General features: G+C 40.6%; 1 protein-coding gene across 1 annotated transcript in view; it reads left to right on the plus strand.

The window, feature by feature from the left end:
• The window catches only part of LOC114928753 (protein trachealess), a 93,851-nt gene that overhangs the window by 32,828 nt on the left and 44,578 nt on the right, over positions 1 to 16,445 (plus strand). The window contains 1 exon segment of the mRNA XM_029300087.2: positions 5,424 to 5,453. Coding sequence (XP_029155920.2) covers positions 5,424 to 5,453 — 30 coding nt within the window.

Genomic DNA, 16,445 nt, shown 5'->3' on the forward strand with positions numbered 1-16,445 from the left:
CCGCACAGTTTTCTCTTCGAGGCGTTTTCAGTCGTTCGCTCTTGTTTTATCTCCGCGAAGTGCACAATTCGAGTTCACTAAACGGAAAGAGAGCGACGCGTTTCCGATAAATTTGCAAGCAAAGGGGAGAAACGAAAAATCGAATGTACCGTTTTAAGGTGATTCTACACTGAAAAAAAAATTGGTTAACTTGATCTTTCAATTAAATTACTGTTTTGTCGATTGAACATAGATTAGTATTTAAGTGAAATATACGTTTTGTTAATATGTTACATTTAATTTAAATATTTTTATATCTTCAATTAACAAAATAATATTTAGTTGAAAGGTTTAGTCAAGTTAACCAATTTTTTTTTCAGTGTAAACGTCCTTGAGAAGTCTGTGATGTCCGTTCTGTTTTATCGACAAAATATGAGGTTAGATAAACTATAAATCTATATATTGGCTATACGGATTGTTTTTTACCTGAAATTAGAACGCTTCGCCCTTTGTTAATATCCATACTTTTAATTTGTACAGGAAAAAGATTGATCAATCTGTATAATCTCATATATCTTGATTATAGAATTATGAATTCTAAGCACATGAGACTTTATCTAACCTCACATTTTGTCGATAAAACAGGAAGGAAACTGAAGTTAGCTTAGGATCCTCTTAAGACTCGTAAGACCTCGTAGCAGCGAGGAGGAATAAAGCTGTACGACGTATCATCGAGATAAGTGGCGACGAGATGTAATCAACGCCGCGGTTTTGTTTTTAGACCGACGATCCGACGTATTTAATATGTGTAACCGTGACTCACACATACGCACTATATACCCACCCACCTATGTGTCGCGTGAAGAATCTGCCATTTCGTATCTTGCTCTCCATCTCGTGATATACCTTGGAAGTATAAACTGCAAGGCCATCAAAGTCTTTAACCGGGTTTATAGAGATGCCGCTTTCGAGATAAACGTCAGAATTTTAGCATAAAAATTTTTTCAACTGAATTTCGCCGAACATCCACGCGCGCGCGAGCTCTCTTTCTCTCGAATTTGTCTTTTTCTTCTTCTTTTGCTAGAAGAGTTAAAAATGTAAATAAAACGTAGTTTCTTTCTTGCGGGTATATATACGTTGTAAGGAGGTGTAAGATAATAAAAGAGCGAATCATCGCCGAGACGAATGCGCGATGATAAAGGATGGTGGGCGTTACGAGGTGCATCGTCACTCGAAATAACCGATGCTCCAGGCGACAACATCTCACAAAGTTGAGATGCATTCTCTCGAGCCACCGTGCGTTGCATTCGCACGAGGGTGAAATTTCCGCGAGAACAAAGATAATAACTTCATGCGTGGCGGTCGAGATTACATTAATTTTTCGCCGAATATGCGAAAATAATTCCTGCAACAAATTTTTCTCTATAAATTTTCTATATATTCCATAGCATGGGCGTCCGCAGATTTTTTTCCAGGAGAGGGCATAATTAATTTTATTTTTTCTTAATTAAAAAATGTTTTTGTTATTTTTATATTTTATATTAAATATGCAAATAAATTCTAATGTTTATTCAAAAGGAGAGCAAATTTGAATGTTTTAGGCATAGTAATTAATAGTAAATTACACCTCCAATATCAGCCAATATTTTTTCCCATGTTGCTATAACAATGAGCCACTTTGGATGATTTATAAAAGTCACACAGAATTCCATTTACAATTTTTTACGTATCGTGTTTAATAGAAAAATACACATTTGAAAAAGTACATACGCGTGTACGTTGATAGATGCAGATATAAAATTAGAAATAGAATTCTGTATCTCGAGTATTCTATAAGTATTTGGCAATCGGACTCTACAGTTCTTTTTCTTCAAACTACCTTTTCTGTAGAGTATGAGAACTTTTGCAGACACGCGTTTGTGCGATTTTGTCTTTCGGGAAGAGTTCGATGAGCGGTCGAGCCTGTCGCGTTGCTGCAGGGGAAAGAAAGAGAAAGAGAGAGGAGAGACTCCTTCTGTACCACACACACACCATTAATATTAATGCATTCCGCCGCATTTCTCGGTACGTATTGTACTCGCGCCGACGACGGCGTCCAACAATATCGCTCTCGCGTTTCTTGTAAGTGACACTCTGCTCTCTACACGCCCGTGTCTCTCCTCTTCGTACAACCGGCGACAAACCGCGGGCCGGAACGGAACGGAGTTTTGTCCGCTCTATGGAGGGAGCCTGAATATTCACGTCGACCGATAAATAAAATTCAAAGGTGGAGAGAGCGAAACAACGATAGCTGCATTTTCCCGTTCGTTCACTCGCGCGGGGAGAAATTTTTCTTTCCGAGAGAAAGAAAGAGAAAAAGAGAGTGAAAGAGGGGTCGCATTGTCGCACGATTTTCTCCCGTCTTACGAAACCGCGCCGACAATGCGCGTTTCTATGTTCCCTTCGATACGGCGTTAACAGCCGGAATCTGTCGCTCTTATTTCGCCGTCATTTTTAGAAAAATTCATATTGCGTTTTAAATTTTCATGTATTTTTAATTTTTCAAAAAAATGTTTATGCTAGTTGCTCTAATTTCCGCAAATCTTATTTTGCCTGACATTTTTAGAAAAATACATACTGTATTTTAAATTTTAATGCAATTTTTTATATGAATAGACTATTATTAAAGGGTGGTTTGTATATTATATTTGGCGAGGGTCGGTGAAAGGGTTAATTTTTTATTGAATTTTTTGAGAAATATCTACGATTGCTCTATTATCTCGTTCTCCGATGTGAAAGTCATTCTCTGCTATTTATATTTTCTACTTCTTGTGTGCGCTAATTACACTTACAAGAAGGTATACAAATCTTGGATGAAACGCGTCAACTTTCATAGTCTTTTCATTATTTGTGTACGAGAGGTTTTATCAATTGCATTGAATGTAAATTTTCTCGTATCAGATTTGGCAGGTTCTGATTATTTATTTCGAGAATGTAAACACACACGCGCATATATATTTCATATAAGATGCCTCTTTCTCGCAAATCCTTTTCTCCCTGTTTGACACAACGAAAGAGAATCCTCGCGGATATGTCATATCTATCATATTGCATTATCGCGTAAGAACGTGCACATATTTCGATCCATTGATACGGGCGAGAAATGAACAGAGAGACCCGACGTTGTAATTATTAGGAAGCGTGTACCATAAACATGATATAAAAATACTTGCGCGCGGAACGGTTCCTCTCGAGGATATTCTTCCGGTTCGACGAGGAAGGGGAATCGGGAACAGAAACAGGTTGGTCGAGTTTTAAGCAGTCCGAAGACGTATCGCAAATTAGAAGAACGTGCGTCCGGCGACGTACACGTGGCGCCTGTGCCGCAGCGTCGAAATTTCTGCGCGCGGCCCGCGCGGAATCCCTAATAAGTCAGCGGGCTGCGGCGGCGACTAGACACAGGAGAGGTACTCGCGTATTCGCATGCGGGTTGCTCGCGGTCGTGGAGATGGAGCGACGTCACGGATACGTGGGATTCCTCCCGAGCAGCTGGATCACGTGCACCGGCGGAACGTGAGGCTAACTTGAATGCGAATCAGGAACTTGCGACGCCGCGACGCGGCGCGGATTTCGAACGAACGCTCACGTTTGCTCGATTCCGATTGTTTTTCATCGTCTCTCTTTCTCTCTCTCTCTCTCTCTTTCGCGTCCTCGTCACTTGTCCGATTCACTTATAGTCTCTCGGCGCTCTCGATCTAACTCGCGAAGGTTGACCTCCCTGACCGCGGAGAGGCTGTCGATGCGAGGTAACAGATTTCCAGAACTTGTCGGAAGTTTACACGCGTGAGTTTTGTTGCTGCTTTCTGGATTTTTCTTCTTCGTCGATGCTGATTTACTATATGGTTTTATTTTTCATTTTTTTTTTAATATCGGTAAGGGAAAACTCGTGATTCTGTGATATTTTTAAATAAACCTGATTCTTAAAGTTACATTAACATTTTGTAAAGTTTACGCCATAATACGTTGGTATAATTTTATGATAATATGAATAATATAATTAATCGATGTAATTAAATAAACTTGATTTATAAACATTTTGTAAAATTCATACAGATATATCGTAATACGTTGGTGTAATTTCATGATAATATAATTAATCGGTCTAAGATAAGAAAGAATATTTTATTTTTATATTGTAAAATAATTGATCTTAGTAAAATCATTATAAACTTATAGAATGAGAATAATATAACTTGTTTATGCAATTTTATTTTAAAAAGTATGAAATTTATCATCAGAAAATTAGACATTATAGACATACTGTCACAAAATAATCAATGTTACTACTATTTAAATATAATAATCCATTCTGAACTGTTTGATCCAGTAAAAAATACTTGCATTTCTCTTCTAATATAAAGCTCATTCATATATATATTTTAATTTATTTTTTTAATTTAATTTAATTTAATTAAACATTTAAATGAAAAATAGTCTTACATAGTATCATTAAATTAATCAAATTTGTAACCCCTAAGTTATTTTGATGATTATTCACCGAAATCGATGATCCGTCTGTAAGTTTTTCGCGTAACGAGAACGGGACGAGATGCCGGCGCGACATCCAAATGCTGCGACGAAAAATTTCTCCGCGCAAAACCTGGGGAGTAACAATAGGTATTTTCATTAGTCGAATGGTTCGGTCGAACGGTAGATATTTGATTCGCTTTTTATCGCACCGCATTCCGGACCGCGTAGTCGCTTCGTCGAAACGGGGCATCGGAAAAACGCTGGCAAAGCCAAACTCCTCGATCTTTAATGTCTGGAAGAAACTCTTCACTTGGAAGTAAATAGTATATCGTGAATATATACTCCGCGTCGAGGGGTTTGTCGCACACTACCTGTATTCCGGAATTTCGTTTCGCGCGCGCGTAAAAAAAAAAAAAAAAAAAAAAGAAACGAATATACAATATTCTCGGGACGGAAACGGAAGAGAGGGCGAAAATCCTGGTTCCATTTGGACGATACATTTTCGACCCCGCTTGTAAACTAAAAGCGCGCCTCGTCTTATCTAATCTCAATATAATTGCGAGAGCTGCACGTCATATAAAATAGCTTATTATACTATGGAAAAGTTGATTCGGGGGACTATATAATACGGGGTCTTGGAAATTAGCCTTATACCCTGTCTGCCTATCTCTCCTACAATGGTGATGATTATATCTACTTATAGGTATAACTACCTACGTGTGCGCCAAAAAAAGAAAAAAAAAAAAGAATCGCCCGTCTACCGTCCGAAATGATCTTCGCGGTCCTGCCTCGGTTCTCCTCCTCTTCTCCACCTTCTTCTCCCTCGTCCGATGAGCTTGTCGAAACTAGTTTATGCAACAAGTTCGGGAACCATTGACCTCTCCTCATCCGCGTAGCTCTACGATATAGTGATGAAGCTTGTTTATGTGTTACAGATTTGAGGAGAGGCACTACGCTTTCGAAAGGTACGCTGTCAACTCTTTACTCACAAAATGCATGCCGCTTTTCTATCCCTTTTTTTCTATTTCACTGCGTTCATCTCTTGCTTTTCTTGCGCAAAAGAATCCGAAGGGGCAAAGTGGTCGACGAGAGTAATCGGTCCGATAATAATAATTGCAAGGATCGCGCATACACTTGAACTCTCGAAACTCGAGCTCTGCTTGCTTGAAAATATGAAACACATATGCAAGCATCCAATTCGCGATTCTTTCACAGTTATACATAATACATATGTGTTATTAGCGTATGCGCCCTATAATAACGACACTTTCCCGTGGCGGGCAAATTATTGAAGAAATGTTATTCGGTGACGAAACGCGATTATGTAAAAGCTATACGCGGCGCCGAATTGCAAAGCAGCAGTTTCGGACTGTCAAATGCTCTCTTTCTCTCCCGTTGCATTACAATTTACAATGCAACACCGTGCGCTTTTGTTTCCCGTATGATTGCCGAGCGTCTCGTTCTCGCCTTTAAACTTGAAGCGTTTATCGCGTGGCTGAAAGGCGGGTCCTCTCGGAACCGTCTCTTTTTTTTTTTTTCGTTTTCTTGTCGCGTCGATAAGTTTGACTTTACATATATCGCTTCTTTTAATCATCGCGAATCGACACGGTCGATCGCGTTTTATTGACACGGCGAGCTTCCTCCTTATTACGACAGAAAATAGGAATGCAACTTATGGAACGTACGGGAGGGTACGAGCCGATATATATAGAGTTCGGTGCTCGATTCAGCTCGGCACAATTCCACCGACGCCCTACGACCGTCTTAAAAGGCGTTTTAAATCGCCGTGTCGTGAAAGAATCCCATAGAGATGCGGCGTATAAAGGCATTCCGCCAACCCTCTCTCTCTTCCCTCTTTTTTTTTTTTCTTTTCTCATCAACGTTCGGCGCATCGATCTATCCCGTTTGAGCATTTTTTTCCTCGTCCGATTCATTGCGCCTCCTCGTGAAGCGCGTTATTGGTTTTCCTTTTTTTTTTTTCCACCCGAGTGATTTATATATTAGTTTCTCTTCATCAGCGACACAATTTACACACTTTTGATTCCTTCGCCTCTGTCGAAATTTGCGATTCCATCGCGAGCGCGGAAATGTTAATAATAGAAACGAGAGAGCGCTGTATTTCGAGGATTTGCCGCCCGACAAGTGTGTGGGCTCTCCTACTCATTTATTCCATAAATCTGACGATAAATAACCGACATATTGGGGGGCCGACGTTCGCGTGGGCCCGCTTATCGTATCCCGCAAATGCGCCGGAACGCATTTAAAATGTATTGAACTGTCACGGAGCAGTGGTTTTCCGGATTTTTTACATTTTTCATCGGCGCTCTCTCGCACAGTGCAGGCCCGCGTGGATTAGTGAGTTATTGTTGTTCTAAGTGTGTCGGTCAAAGGGAGTGAACCCCAAGTTCTGCCACGGTAATCCTGACCATAACGGCTCTCTCGCACCCCACAAAAAAGCCTCCTTCTCTTTTGCGCCCCCTCTTTCTCTCATCCCCACTTTTTTTTCATCCCCCGAATAGCTCTTGTTTGCTGAGACGCGTCCGCTGAATTTCGCAATTTTTGCAGCTAATAATAATAATGTAATATAATTTGTAACAGCTCTTTAAAAATTAATATACATATAAAAGGCAATAAGAGCTAATTAAGTTCTGTTATTAATATTTATTTGTGGGAAAAAAAATTTTTAACATAAAATATTAGACACAAAAGTTCGAACGTTTCGGTTGCCTTTTTCAATTTTCTTCAGCGCATCATTTAAGATTAAAGATTAATAGAAATTAACAATAAATTATTCATAACTGTCAATATACTAAAACTATACAGAAACAGAGTTATTCGCATAAAACTACGTCAAGATATTATTTTTATAAAAAACGAAATCAACGCATTTTTTAAAAGCATGAGCATTTTTATATATTCTATTCCTCGAATCGTCATTTAATGTAATTGTTCGCGAAACAGATCTCTCGCTAATTGTTCCGTTAGGAGGTCGGTTGCGAATCTCGATAACAGCAATTGTTAATATGTCTATAAAATCATTATATACGAAAAATTAACATTGAAAGATGCGTTAAAGAAGGTTGAAAAAGGCAACCGAAACGTTCGAACTTTTTTGTCTAATATTTTATGTTAAAAATTTTTTTTCCACAAATAAATATTAATAACAAAACTTAACTAGCTTTTATTGCCTTTTATATGTATATTAATAATAATATGTTCAATGCATCGAAACAATTATTTATGTTATCGCAACGACAAGATAACGATCTCATTACGGAGATTTCTTTTTTTGGGGGAAATGTTTAGTGAAAAAATTGATCGGGGAGGGAAACGGCCATAGAGACATTGGACCAATTTGACGTTATGGAGAAAGCGATAGGTTGCGGTTGAAGAGTCGACAGATATCGACCTTCGAGTTTGTACCTCATTTTCATAGATACACGTTTGCCTGGCGTTTATAGGCGGCCTTTTCCGCGCTATACTTTTAATACATTCCGCGTATTGTTTTCCTATTATTTTCAAGAGGTTGGGAGAAATTTGCGTGAAATGCGCATCTTTATCGTGAGATATGACTTCCGAGAAAAATAAAGAAGATCAGATTGGAGAATCAAGTCCGCTGCTAAGATTCTTACCTCTGGATTAAACTCGTGACATTAATGGGCGCGGCAGGACAATTCACCCCAATTAATTCCGACGTGCGGAAGGGAGGTGGGATCTTATATACGGGATCAACCAACTAAGACCGGCGGCATCCCTAATCTGCATCGGCAGATTGCTCTGAGAATTGACACCGAGAATTTTCCCTTCCGCCCTTCGAAGTGGTAACATTTGACGTCTCATCTCCTTACAGCGCTTTCTCTCCCGCGCCTTTTGCCACAAGATACAAACTCGATGCATATATTAGGTCGTTTTAATTGGAAAGCACTCCCCGAAAACAGCTCGACAACGTTGTTACATCTTGGCGATTTTTTATCACCGGATTTATCACTGCAATCTGTCATTGCTATCTTGTAATCGTTGCGAGAATGTAGATTATCTTGTTGTTAATTCAAACAACGAGCATAGAAAATGAAGTAGGAAGAGCGCGTCTCTTTCATGCTGTTCTTTCCTTCTAATATTGTTCAACGGATGGAAAAATATAATTTTTTTTCACCACTCGACAATAAGACAACTGCGCAGAACTGTCTGTAATTATAGTCAGTATGATAGTAGATACTCTCGGGTCTTGACAGTATATAAAAGTGTACTATAGAATTGTAAATATATGGAAATGCTTTCTCGACCTTTTGAATAGAGTGACAAGAGGTGAGAGAACGTCGCTTAAATTATGTGTTTAAGACGCGAGAATGAGATCGTGGTATGGATGCCGCTCGAACAGACTGCAATAGAAAGAGAGAGAAAGACTGCATTTTTGCTCTGTATTTATCCGTCGAAAAGTAGGCGGAAAAGATACTTTGTCCCTCATCTTTTTTTTTTTTTTTTTTTTATAAAAGAACGCTATTTCGACAAAAAAAGACTCGGGCGGAAAACATTCCCCTTTTATTCGATCGCAAGCATTCCAAACGTTTCGTTTAATTAGCACCCTGCGTTTTCTCGCAGCTCATAAAAGGGAAAGAATCGGCCGATGTGCACGTGGTAGTCTTATAAGGGGAGGGAAAAAAATTTCCGGTCGTTTTACGGTAATTAAAAATGTTGCAATAAAGAGAAAACGATTCTTTAATTCGTATAATGATCCGTGTGTACATATTATTACTCTGCGGCTAATATTTATATCTTTTTTTTATCAGAAACACAAACATTACACAATTATTCATTATCATTTCATAATTAATTAATTCGGCTGATTAATGTAACATATTAATTTAAGATCTTTATCGATCGCCTTGAGTGTTTTTAATACTCGGACGATGGCTGATCGAAGCGTCGATAAACTTTGCGAATGTGTTTACGAGAATCGAAGTGAAATCAGAGATAGAGCGTTATAAAGTTATCGCTTTTCGTTTCCCTCGCGAAGAAAAAAAAAAAAAGAAAGACACGTGTAGTACAGCACAAGAGCCACGGTGGTATAAATCTTACTTAGGGTCGGGATACACATGCGTTACGAGAGGAACGGTTATTCATAAGCAATGGATCGTAAATTATAAAATACAGTGTTACGTCACTGAATTATTGAAAATATCAGTAAATATCAGGGTCTTAAACGCGAATTCGTATATCTTGTATCGCCACGATATGCCGGTGCTCCGGAATTCCGATTTATATACACGTTCCACGTGAGCAAAAAAAATGTGAGATAAAAAACGTGAGATTTATGGTGTTACGAAGTGCGAGAGTACTTGACGCTAATTTTGATTCGCGCAAAAATGTTGAACGACACGTCGGGCGAGTATTATTAATCAGGCAGAGAGATGTCATTATGAGAAACGCGCGTTGTTCGCGCGGCAATCTTGTAAAACATTATTCTAACTAAACTGTCATAAACGGGAGGAAATGAAAAGAGCTGCTTAATAGCTTATGTATGCAAATTCCGCGCGGCAGATTGCGCCGAGTGCTCTCGAGTGAGAGAAATGACGGTAGTCGAGAAAGCGGTCGAAAGGGTGACTGTCGCCCGTATCTATTTACCCTCGAGAAGTCCTTCTTGGCGACAAACGGAGTTTCTCAACAACGGAGACGTAAACGATCGATATCTCACAATTGTATTTATCGATGTATTATTTTAGAGCGAGAGAGAGAGAGCGCATCAAATTAATTTTTCAATTAACATTTTTAAAAAATGTTATATATATGTCGGCTGTATCGGGAATCCCGATTAAAGGAGAACACGGGAATTAAAGATCTAAACCAAAGATACTATTCTTAATCAGCGAAAAAATTAATTTTCACAATAACCGACGCAAAAGACACCGCGTATTTATAAAATTATATGTTGATTTTGAGAGTCGAATAATATTCTTAATATTTTTTTTCAAATATAAAATTTTTGTACACACGGATTTTTTCGTTAGCTTATTTGCAAAATAAGCAAAATGTTAAATAATTATAAGACGGCAGGATTATATCGCGTCGCGGCTCGCGTCATTATCAGAGGCACGCGATCTAAATTCGAGAAGCATAATTAAAGCGGAGTCCCCGTGGAATATTGTAGGAGAGAAGAGAGAGAGAGAGAGAGAGAGAGAGAGAGAGAGGATCGCTCCTCGATCCGACTTCTTGATCCAATTATCGCGTCCGAATTATCCGAGCTTCCTTGCCGTTAACCCCTCGATCCCACCGCATCGGTTTTAAGTCAGTCTCATCTTAAACAATTCCATTTGCATAGCAAATAATCAAACAAGTTTCTTTGACATTTAAATTAGGGGAAAGAATATAACAGATCGCGTAAAGTTGCGGCGCTGCCTATAATTTTCGAAGAACGTCAACTAACCGAGCATAATTCGTCATTTACATTTTCGTCGTTTCGAGGAAGAACCTAAGTCGAGAGATATATCGATGGAGCACGATATGTCTGTATTATTCTGTCGCGATATATATATATATATATATAATTCGCTTTTATATTTTCTCATTATTTCATCGCAATCGTCAACTATTCCGGAAGCTCGCATGAAATTCAGTCTGGATTTAGAAAGCGCGCAAAGATAGAGAAGAACCTCACCCCCTGTAATTTCGATACAATTGAATGTTGATCCGCGTAAGTTGAGCGGATATTCTTATGTATGAAATTCACGTGCAACGCGGACGGAAAATATCGAGCTGCCGGTCAGTCATCATATATAGATATTATTGTTATTGCACTTCTCGAAACATCGGTGGTAGTGAATGTATATATATATATATATATATATATATATATCGTGTACAAGTGGGGGATGCGCCGTTTTCGGGGTGAGCGAACGAACGAGGGGGCTGTTGGGGGTGAAGGGTCGCGCTTGTCATTATGCAAAGGAGATGGTCAGTTCGGTAATCCCGGGATCCCAATGGCCACGGAGGTTGTCGCATTCTGGACATCTTGCGGAATTGTTTCTGCAAGATTGTTCGCGAATAATGGACGGGCTAGAAGCCGGTCGCGCACATCAAAGTCTGATGGATGTTTCGGCTTTATTGAAAAGAAACGTCGTACATCAGGCGAGGTCTGGACCCGCGATACAAACTGAACCAAGAATAGAGTAATTCAGGTTCCAATTTGAAAGCGAATTCGGATAAATGCGCGGGATCCTTTGCCGCGGCAGCATCGCGCTATACCATCATCGTATTACGAGCATTCGCATTATTATCTTCGGCCGAAGAGTCTCCGACTTAACTTAAGACGCAGACGCGGTCGTAAAAGAGCCGCTATGGTGTCACTTACGAGGATCATTTTCCTCTTCTCTCTCTTGCTAACGTGTTATTCAGTCTCGCGCACTTTGAGGAGATCGGTGCATTTTGGTGTGTATGTATGTATGTATGTATCGCGCCAAGTATCGTATCCGTAAGACGTAGATGAATCATTTATCGAGTCCATAACATCCAACGTAGCGTACATAGCCCACCGACCGGCTGGTCAGTTTTATGCCGGCGCAGTAGAATTTGATCAAACTTCGTTTTGCGGCCACTCGGGGAGCAATAAGCGACCGGGCTCGCCCCTAAAACTACGGCCCCGAAGGTCTCGTCCCGCGCACCGGGATGCCGGCCTTTCCCCGTGTTCCTTCCCCCTTTCTTGGATCCCATTTCGGAACCCAAATGATCCTTACGCCGAGAGCAGGAATCGTGTCATAATTATTGAAGTACAAGACGTTTGCTCGACAGAGAGTTGCTTGGATACTCAACACGTCAAAATATTTGCGATAATATATATCTAACTCTTTGCAAAGTTTGGGAGATATTTTTGGGATCCCATTTCGGAACCCAAATGATTCTTACACCGAGAACAGAAATCGTGTCATAATTACTGAAGTACAAGACGTTTGCTCGGATACTCAGCACGTCAAAATATTTGCGATAATATATATCTAACTCTTTGCAAAGTTTGGGAGATATTTTTGGGATCCCATTTCGGAACCCATAAATGATTCTTACACCGAGAACAGAAATCGTGTTATAATTACTGAAGTACAAGACGTTTGCTCGACAGAGAGTTGGCCGGATACTTGGCACGTCAAAATATTTGCGATAATATATATCTAACTCTTTGCAAAGTTTGGGAGATATTTTTGGGATCCCATTTCGGAACCCAAATGATTCTTACACCGAGAACAGAAATCGTGTCATAATTACTGAAGTACAAGACGTTTGCTCGGCAGAGAGTTGCTTGGATACTCAACACGTCAAAATATTTAGGATAATATATATCTAACTCTTTGCAAAGTTTAGGAGATATTTTTGGGATCCCATTTAGGAACCCAAATGATTCTTACACCGAGAACAGAAATCGTGTCATAATTACTGAAGTACAAGACGTTTGCTCGACAGAGAGTTGCTCGGATATTCAACACGTCAAAATATTTGCGATAATATATATCTAACTCTTTGCAAAGTTTAGGAGATATTTTTGGGATCCCATTTCGGAACCCAAATGATTCTTACACCGAGAACAGAAATCGTGTTATAATTACTGAAGTACAAGTCGTTTGCTCGACAGAGAGTTGCTCGGATATTCAACACGTCAAAATATTTGCGATAATATATATCTAACTCTTTGCAAAGTTTAGGAGATATTTTTGGGATCCCATTTCGGAACCCAAATGATTCTTACACCGAGAACAGGAGAATCGTGTTATAATTATTAAAGTACAAGACGTTTTCTCGAGTTGGAGCACATCAGAATATCCCAACACATCATATACATCTTAGCTCTTTACACAAAGTTTAGAAGATATTATTATATTAAAAATTCAACTCGTAAAGCAACACGTAGGCACACGATTTAATTTGTTTGAGTCGCGGATATAGAGAACGAAAGGGAGTACATTCTCTTTTATGCATACATTCTTCTCTCAGATACCCCGAAACTTGGTATATACGACATAAAAACACTATAAAAACTTCCTTCCTCGTAATTCGAGCCTCGGTTCCCGCTTTTACCTTGGATCTTGGCGCACATATTCCAAGTTACCAACTTATATATCTGGTTGTTCTCTCGCGCAAAAAATCCATGATTTTTTTTTAGTTAAATTATATTACAAAAATATTTTATCTAATTTAACTGCGGATTACAAATGGACTCTCCTATATTTTCCGCCAATTTAAATCCATCTTTTTCTCTTCGACTGTCGAAGGGCCTGAGAAACTTTGCGTGATGTATCAAGACGATCCTTGCTCACCGCGTGCGCGAGAGTGAAAGGTCAGGAGGGTAACGCGGCTGACACTCGGAATAGGTAATTACGTACGTGAGTTATTGAGAAATTGTACGGGAACGTGCAATTAATAACGCGAAAAGTGATTCTTGGACGCGCCGTTCGAGATAAATGAACTCGACGCAGACGGCCGATCTGACGGGAGGAAGGAAAGTCAAGTCCGATCATCCGAGAGAGCGCGGACCGAAGAAGAAGCCCGCGCTGTCGGCTTCGCGCAAACTCATAAATCTCGGAGCAAATAATTGATCGGCTACGCTCCGACAAGTCGGATCAACCGGCCGGGTTGTTGATTTAGCGGCGGAGGTCGAACTCTGTCTTTACACGATCGAGAAGAGGAGCCTCTCCGGTCTCTCCGACTTGCGATTTGCCTTTCCCGGAAAATATCAGATCGAGAGAAAGTAATCGCCTGCGCGATCGACTAGTCTTTAGCAAAAGTGAAGCTAAAAGTACAATAACTAAAAGTATATTCTCGGAAAACGGTAGCCACAAAGGAAGCAACGGGTTTCGCCTCGTTGTCGTCCTCGCGCGGCAGATTTTTCAAGGTACGAACAGATACTTCTCCCGCGTTTCCGAGAAACGATGACGGACGGAGCCGGTCTCGCCGTTCGCGGTTCTCGCGCGTCTCTCGACCTGGACGACTCTGGCTCACGAGACCGAGCGACGAGAGAGCACCCTTTTTTTTTGTCCCTCTCTTTTCGAAATTGCTCTCTCTCTCTCTCTCTTTCTTTCTTTCTCTCGAGTACTCGAGTAAAGCGAGTATTACTGCGGCCGGAACGCCGGTAGATTCGCCTTTTTATCGTTTCTTTTCTTCGTTCCTTTGTCACACTCATATTTTGTGCGTTTTATTTCTCCCTGAGGGAACCTCCTGTGCGCGCGCGCGCGCGAGTTCCCCTTCTTACGCGCGGCAAGTCGAGCCGAGTTTGCACATAAAAGGCATTCTTTCTTTTTTCTTTACGGAATGTAATTAAAATTTTACTCGCACGCGATGGCTGCTTTCTCCTTCGGTCGTTTAGAAAATAATTAAAACATTTTGTGACAAATTAGCGATTAGAAAAAAAGAAAACTGTATATATTTGCGTAGCTCCCAGATACCTGGTTCAGCTGTCTCTCCGAGTTTGGTTTTTCGAACGAGTCTTTTGCAAAATATTCTCATATGTTAGAAATATGCCAAACGAACCTGACACTAAAAATAGAAACGATATTGCGTATTCGCCAAGTTTCAGCGCAGGGTGAGGAACTACATAAGCCACAGCCCGCAACTTTATGATCCTATATATACACCAACGAGTTTATTCTTTTATTACGTATAACGTGTACCGACTCCCCATATCGCCGCGCGTCATATTACTTTAGTACGTCTTCTTTGGATCCGTGTCTTACAACGAAATTTTCAATATATTCACGCCGTCGTACACGTATTACCCTCACAGATGGACATTAATCTTCCGCGAGGACGATTGCGAGTCTTGAAGGGATACAGTTGCGTCGTAAAAAGACTGTGTAATATCATCAAAGAGCCTGAACTTGGAGATGCATTTTTTCTCGAATGAAATCATAGCGTATTCGGCAATGAAAACGATTGTTAAATTTCGACGTAACACGACGAGATCTTGTTTCGTCACCCGGTACACGAAAGGAGCCCCGAACGAGCTGTTGTTCTTGACTCGCTGACATAGATGTCAGAGACGATATCATCCGCCGTCGTCTCGAGTTACCTCCGGGTCGTTGAGAGCCGCGTTTCGTCACAAACAAACCGGATCCCCGCTTCTTATCCGCGTCCTATCTGCCGAATTTTCTCCTAGTCTAGGAAGAGGATTGATATCGCTCGTGGACTTGCAACGAGAGACTCGGCCGGACGAGCTTTAGCTGGACATAGCTTTAAATTATTTTTCAACATTATTCATTTGCGAGGCCGCGATTCCTTAGAGGTCCAGGTAGAGATCCAGGTCGCAGGTATACTTGTACGAGAACGATCACGTTCGAAAAGGGGGCGATCTATGGATTCACGCGAGAAAGGGAAAGAGAGCTCGTCAAAAGCGCGTGCACGTGCATCGCGCGTTATTATCAAGATTATCGGAGCTAATGATCGGCCGGTCATCCAACTTGTTTATGATCGCGTTTTGCTTCCCCCTTGTAATTAATTTAACCCGCGCGTTTCTCTCTGGTTCCGTCTCTCCTTTCGCTCGATCGCATCATCGACGGACATCGGTAAAAGTGCGAGCGAAATACAAACCGCTGATCAGCTGCTCTTGACGTACGAGATGACGTGTGCTAACCCGCTCTTAAGCTTCGACCTTCGGCTTGCGCGCGCTTAAATGGCGATATCTTCGAGATGTCGAACTAGCGTGGAATAATCAATTTATTACGACGAATGGTAGGTACTCGCTCTCTGCGTAAAAGCAAAGCACGCAGGCGAGAGAGTTTCGAGAAAGTATGAATACTTTTTGTGCAACCAAGTTCGAGCTTACTCGAAAGTAACGCAAATCCGAGCGCTGAGCCTTAACTTAAACCCCCTCGGCTTAAACAGCGCATTAGGCTCGCGAGAACAAGAGGCATTAGAGAAAACTTAATTCCGCGCGAAAGTTACCCTCGCCAACAATTTCTAAGCGAAGAATTTCGCCATTACGT

Source organism: Nylanderia fulva, unplaced genomic scaffold, assembly GCF_048542155.1.
Source record: "Nylanderia fulva isolate GAGA-0341 unplaced genomic scaffold, ASM4854215v1 Scaffold3, whole genome shotgun sequence".
Lineage (NCBI taxonomy): Eukaryota > Metazoa > Arthropoda > Insecta > Hymenoptera > Formicidae > Nylanderia > Nylanderia fulva.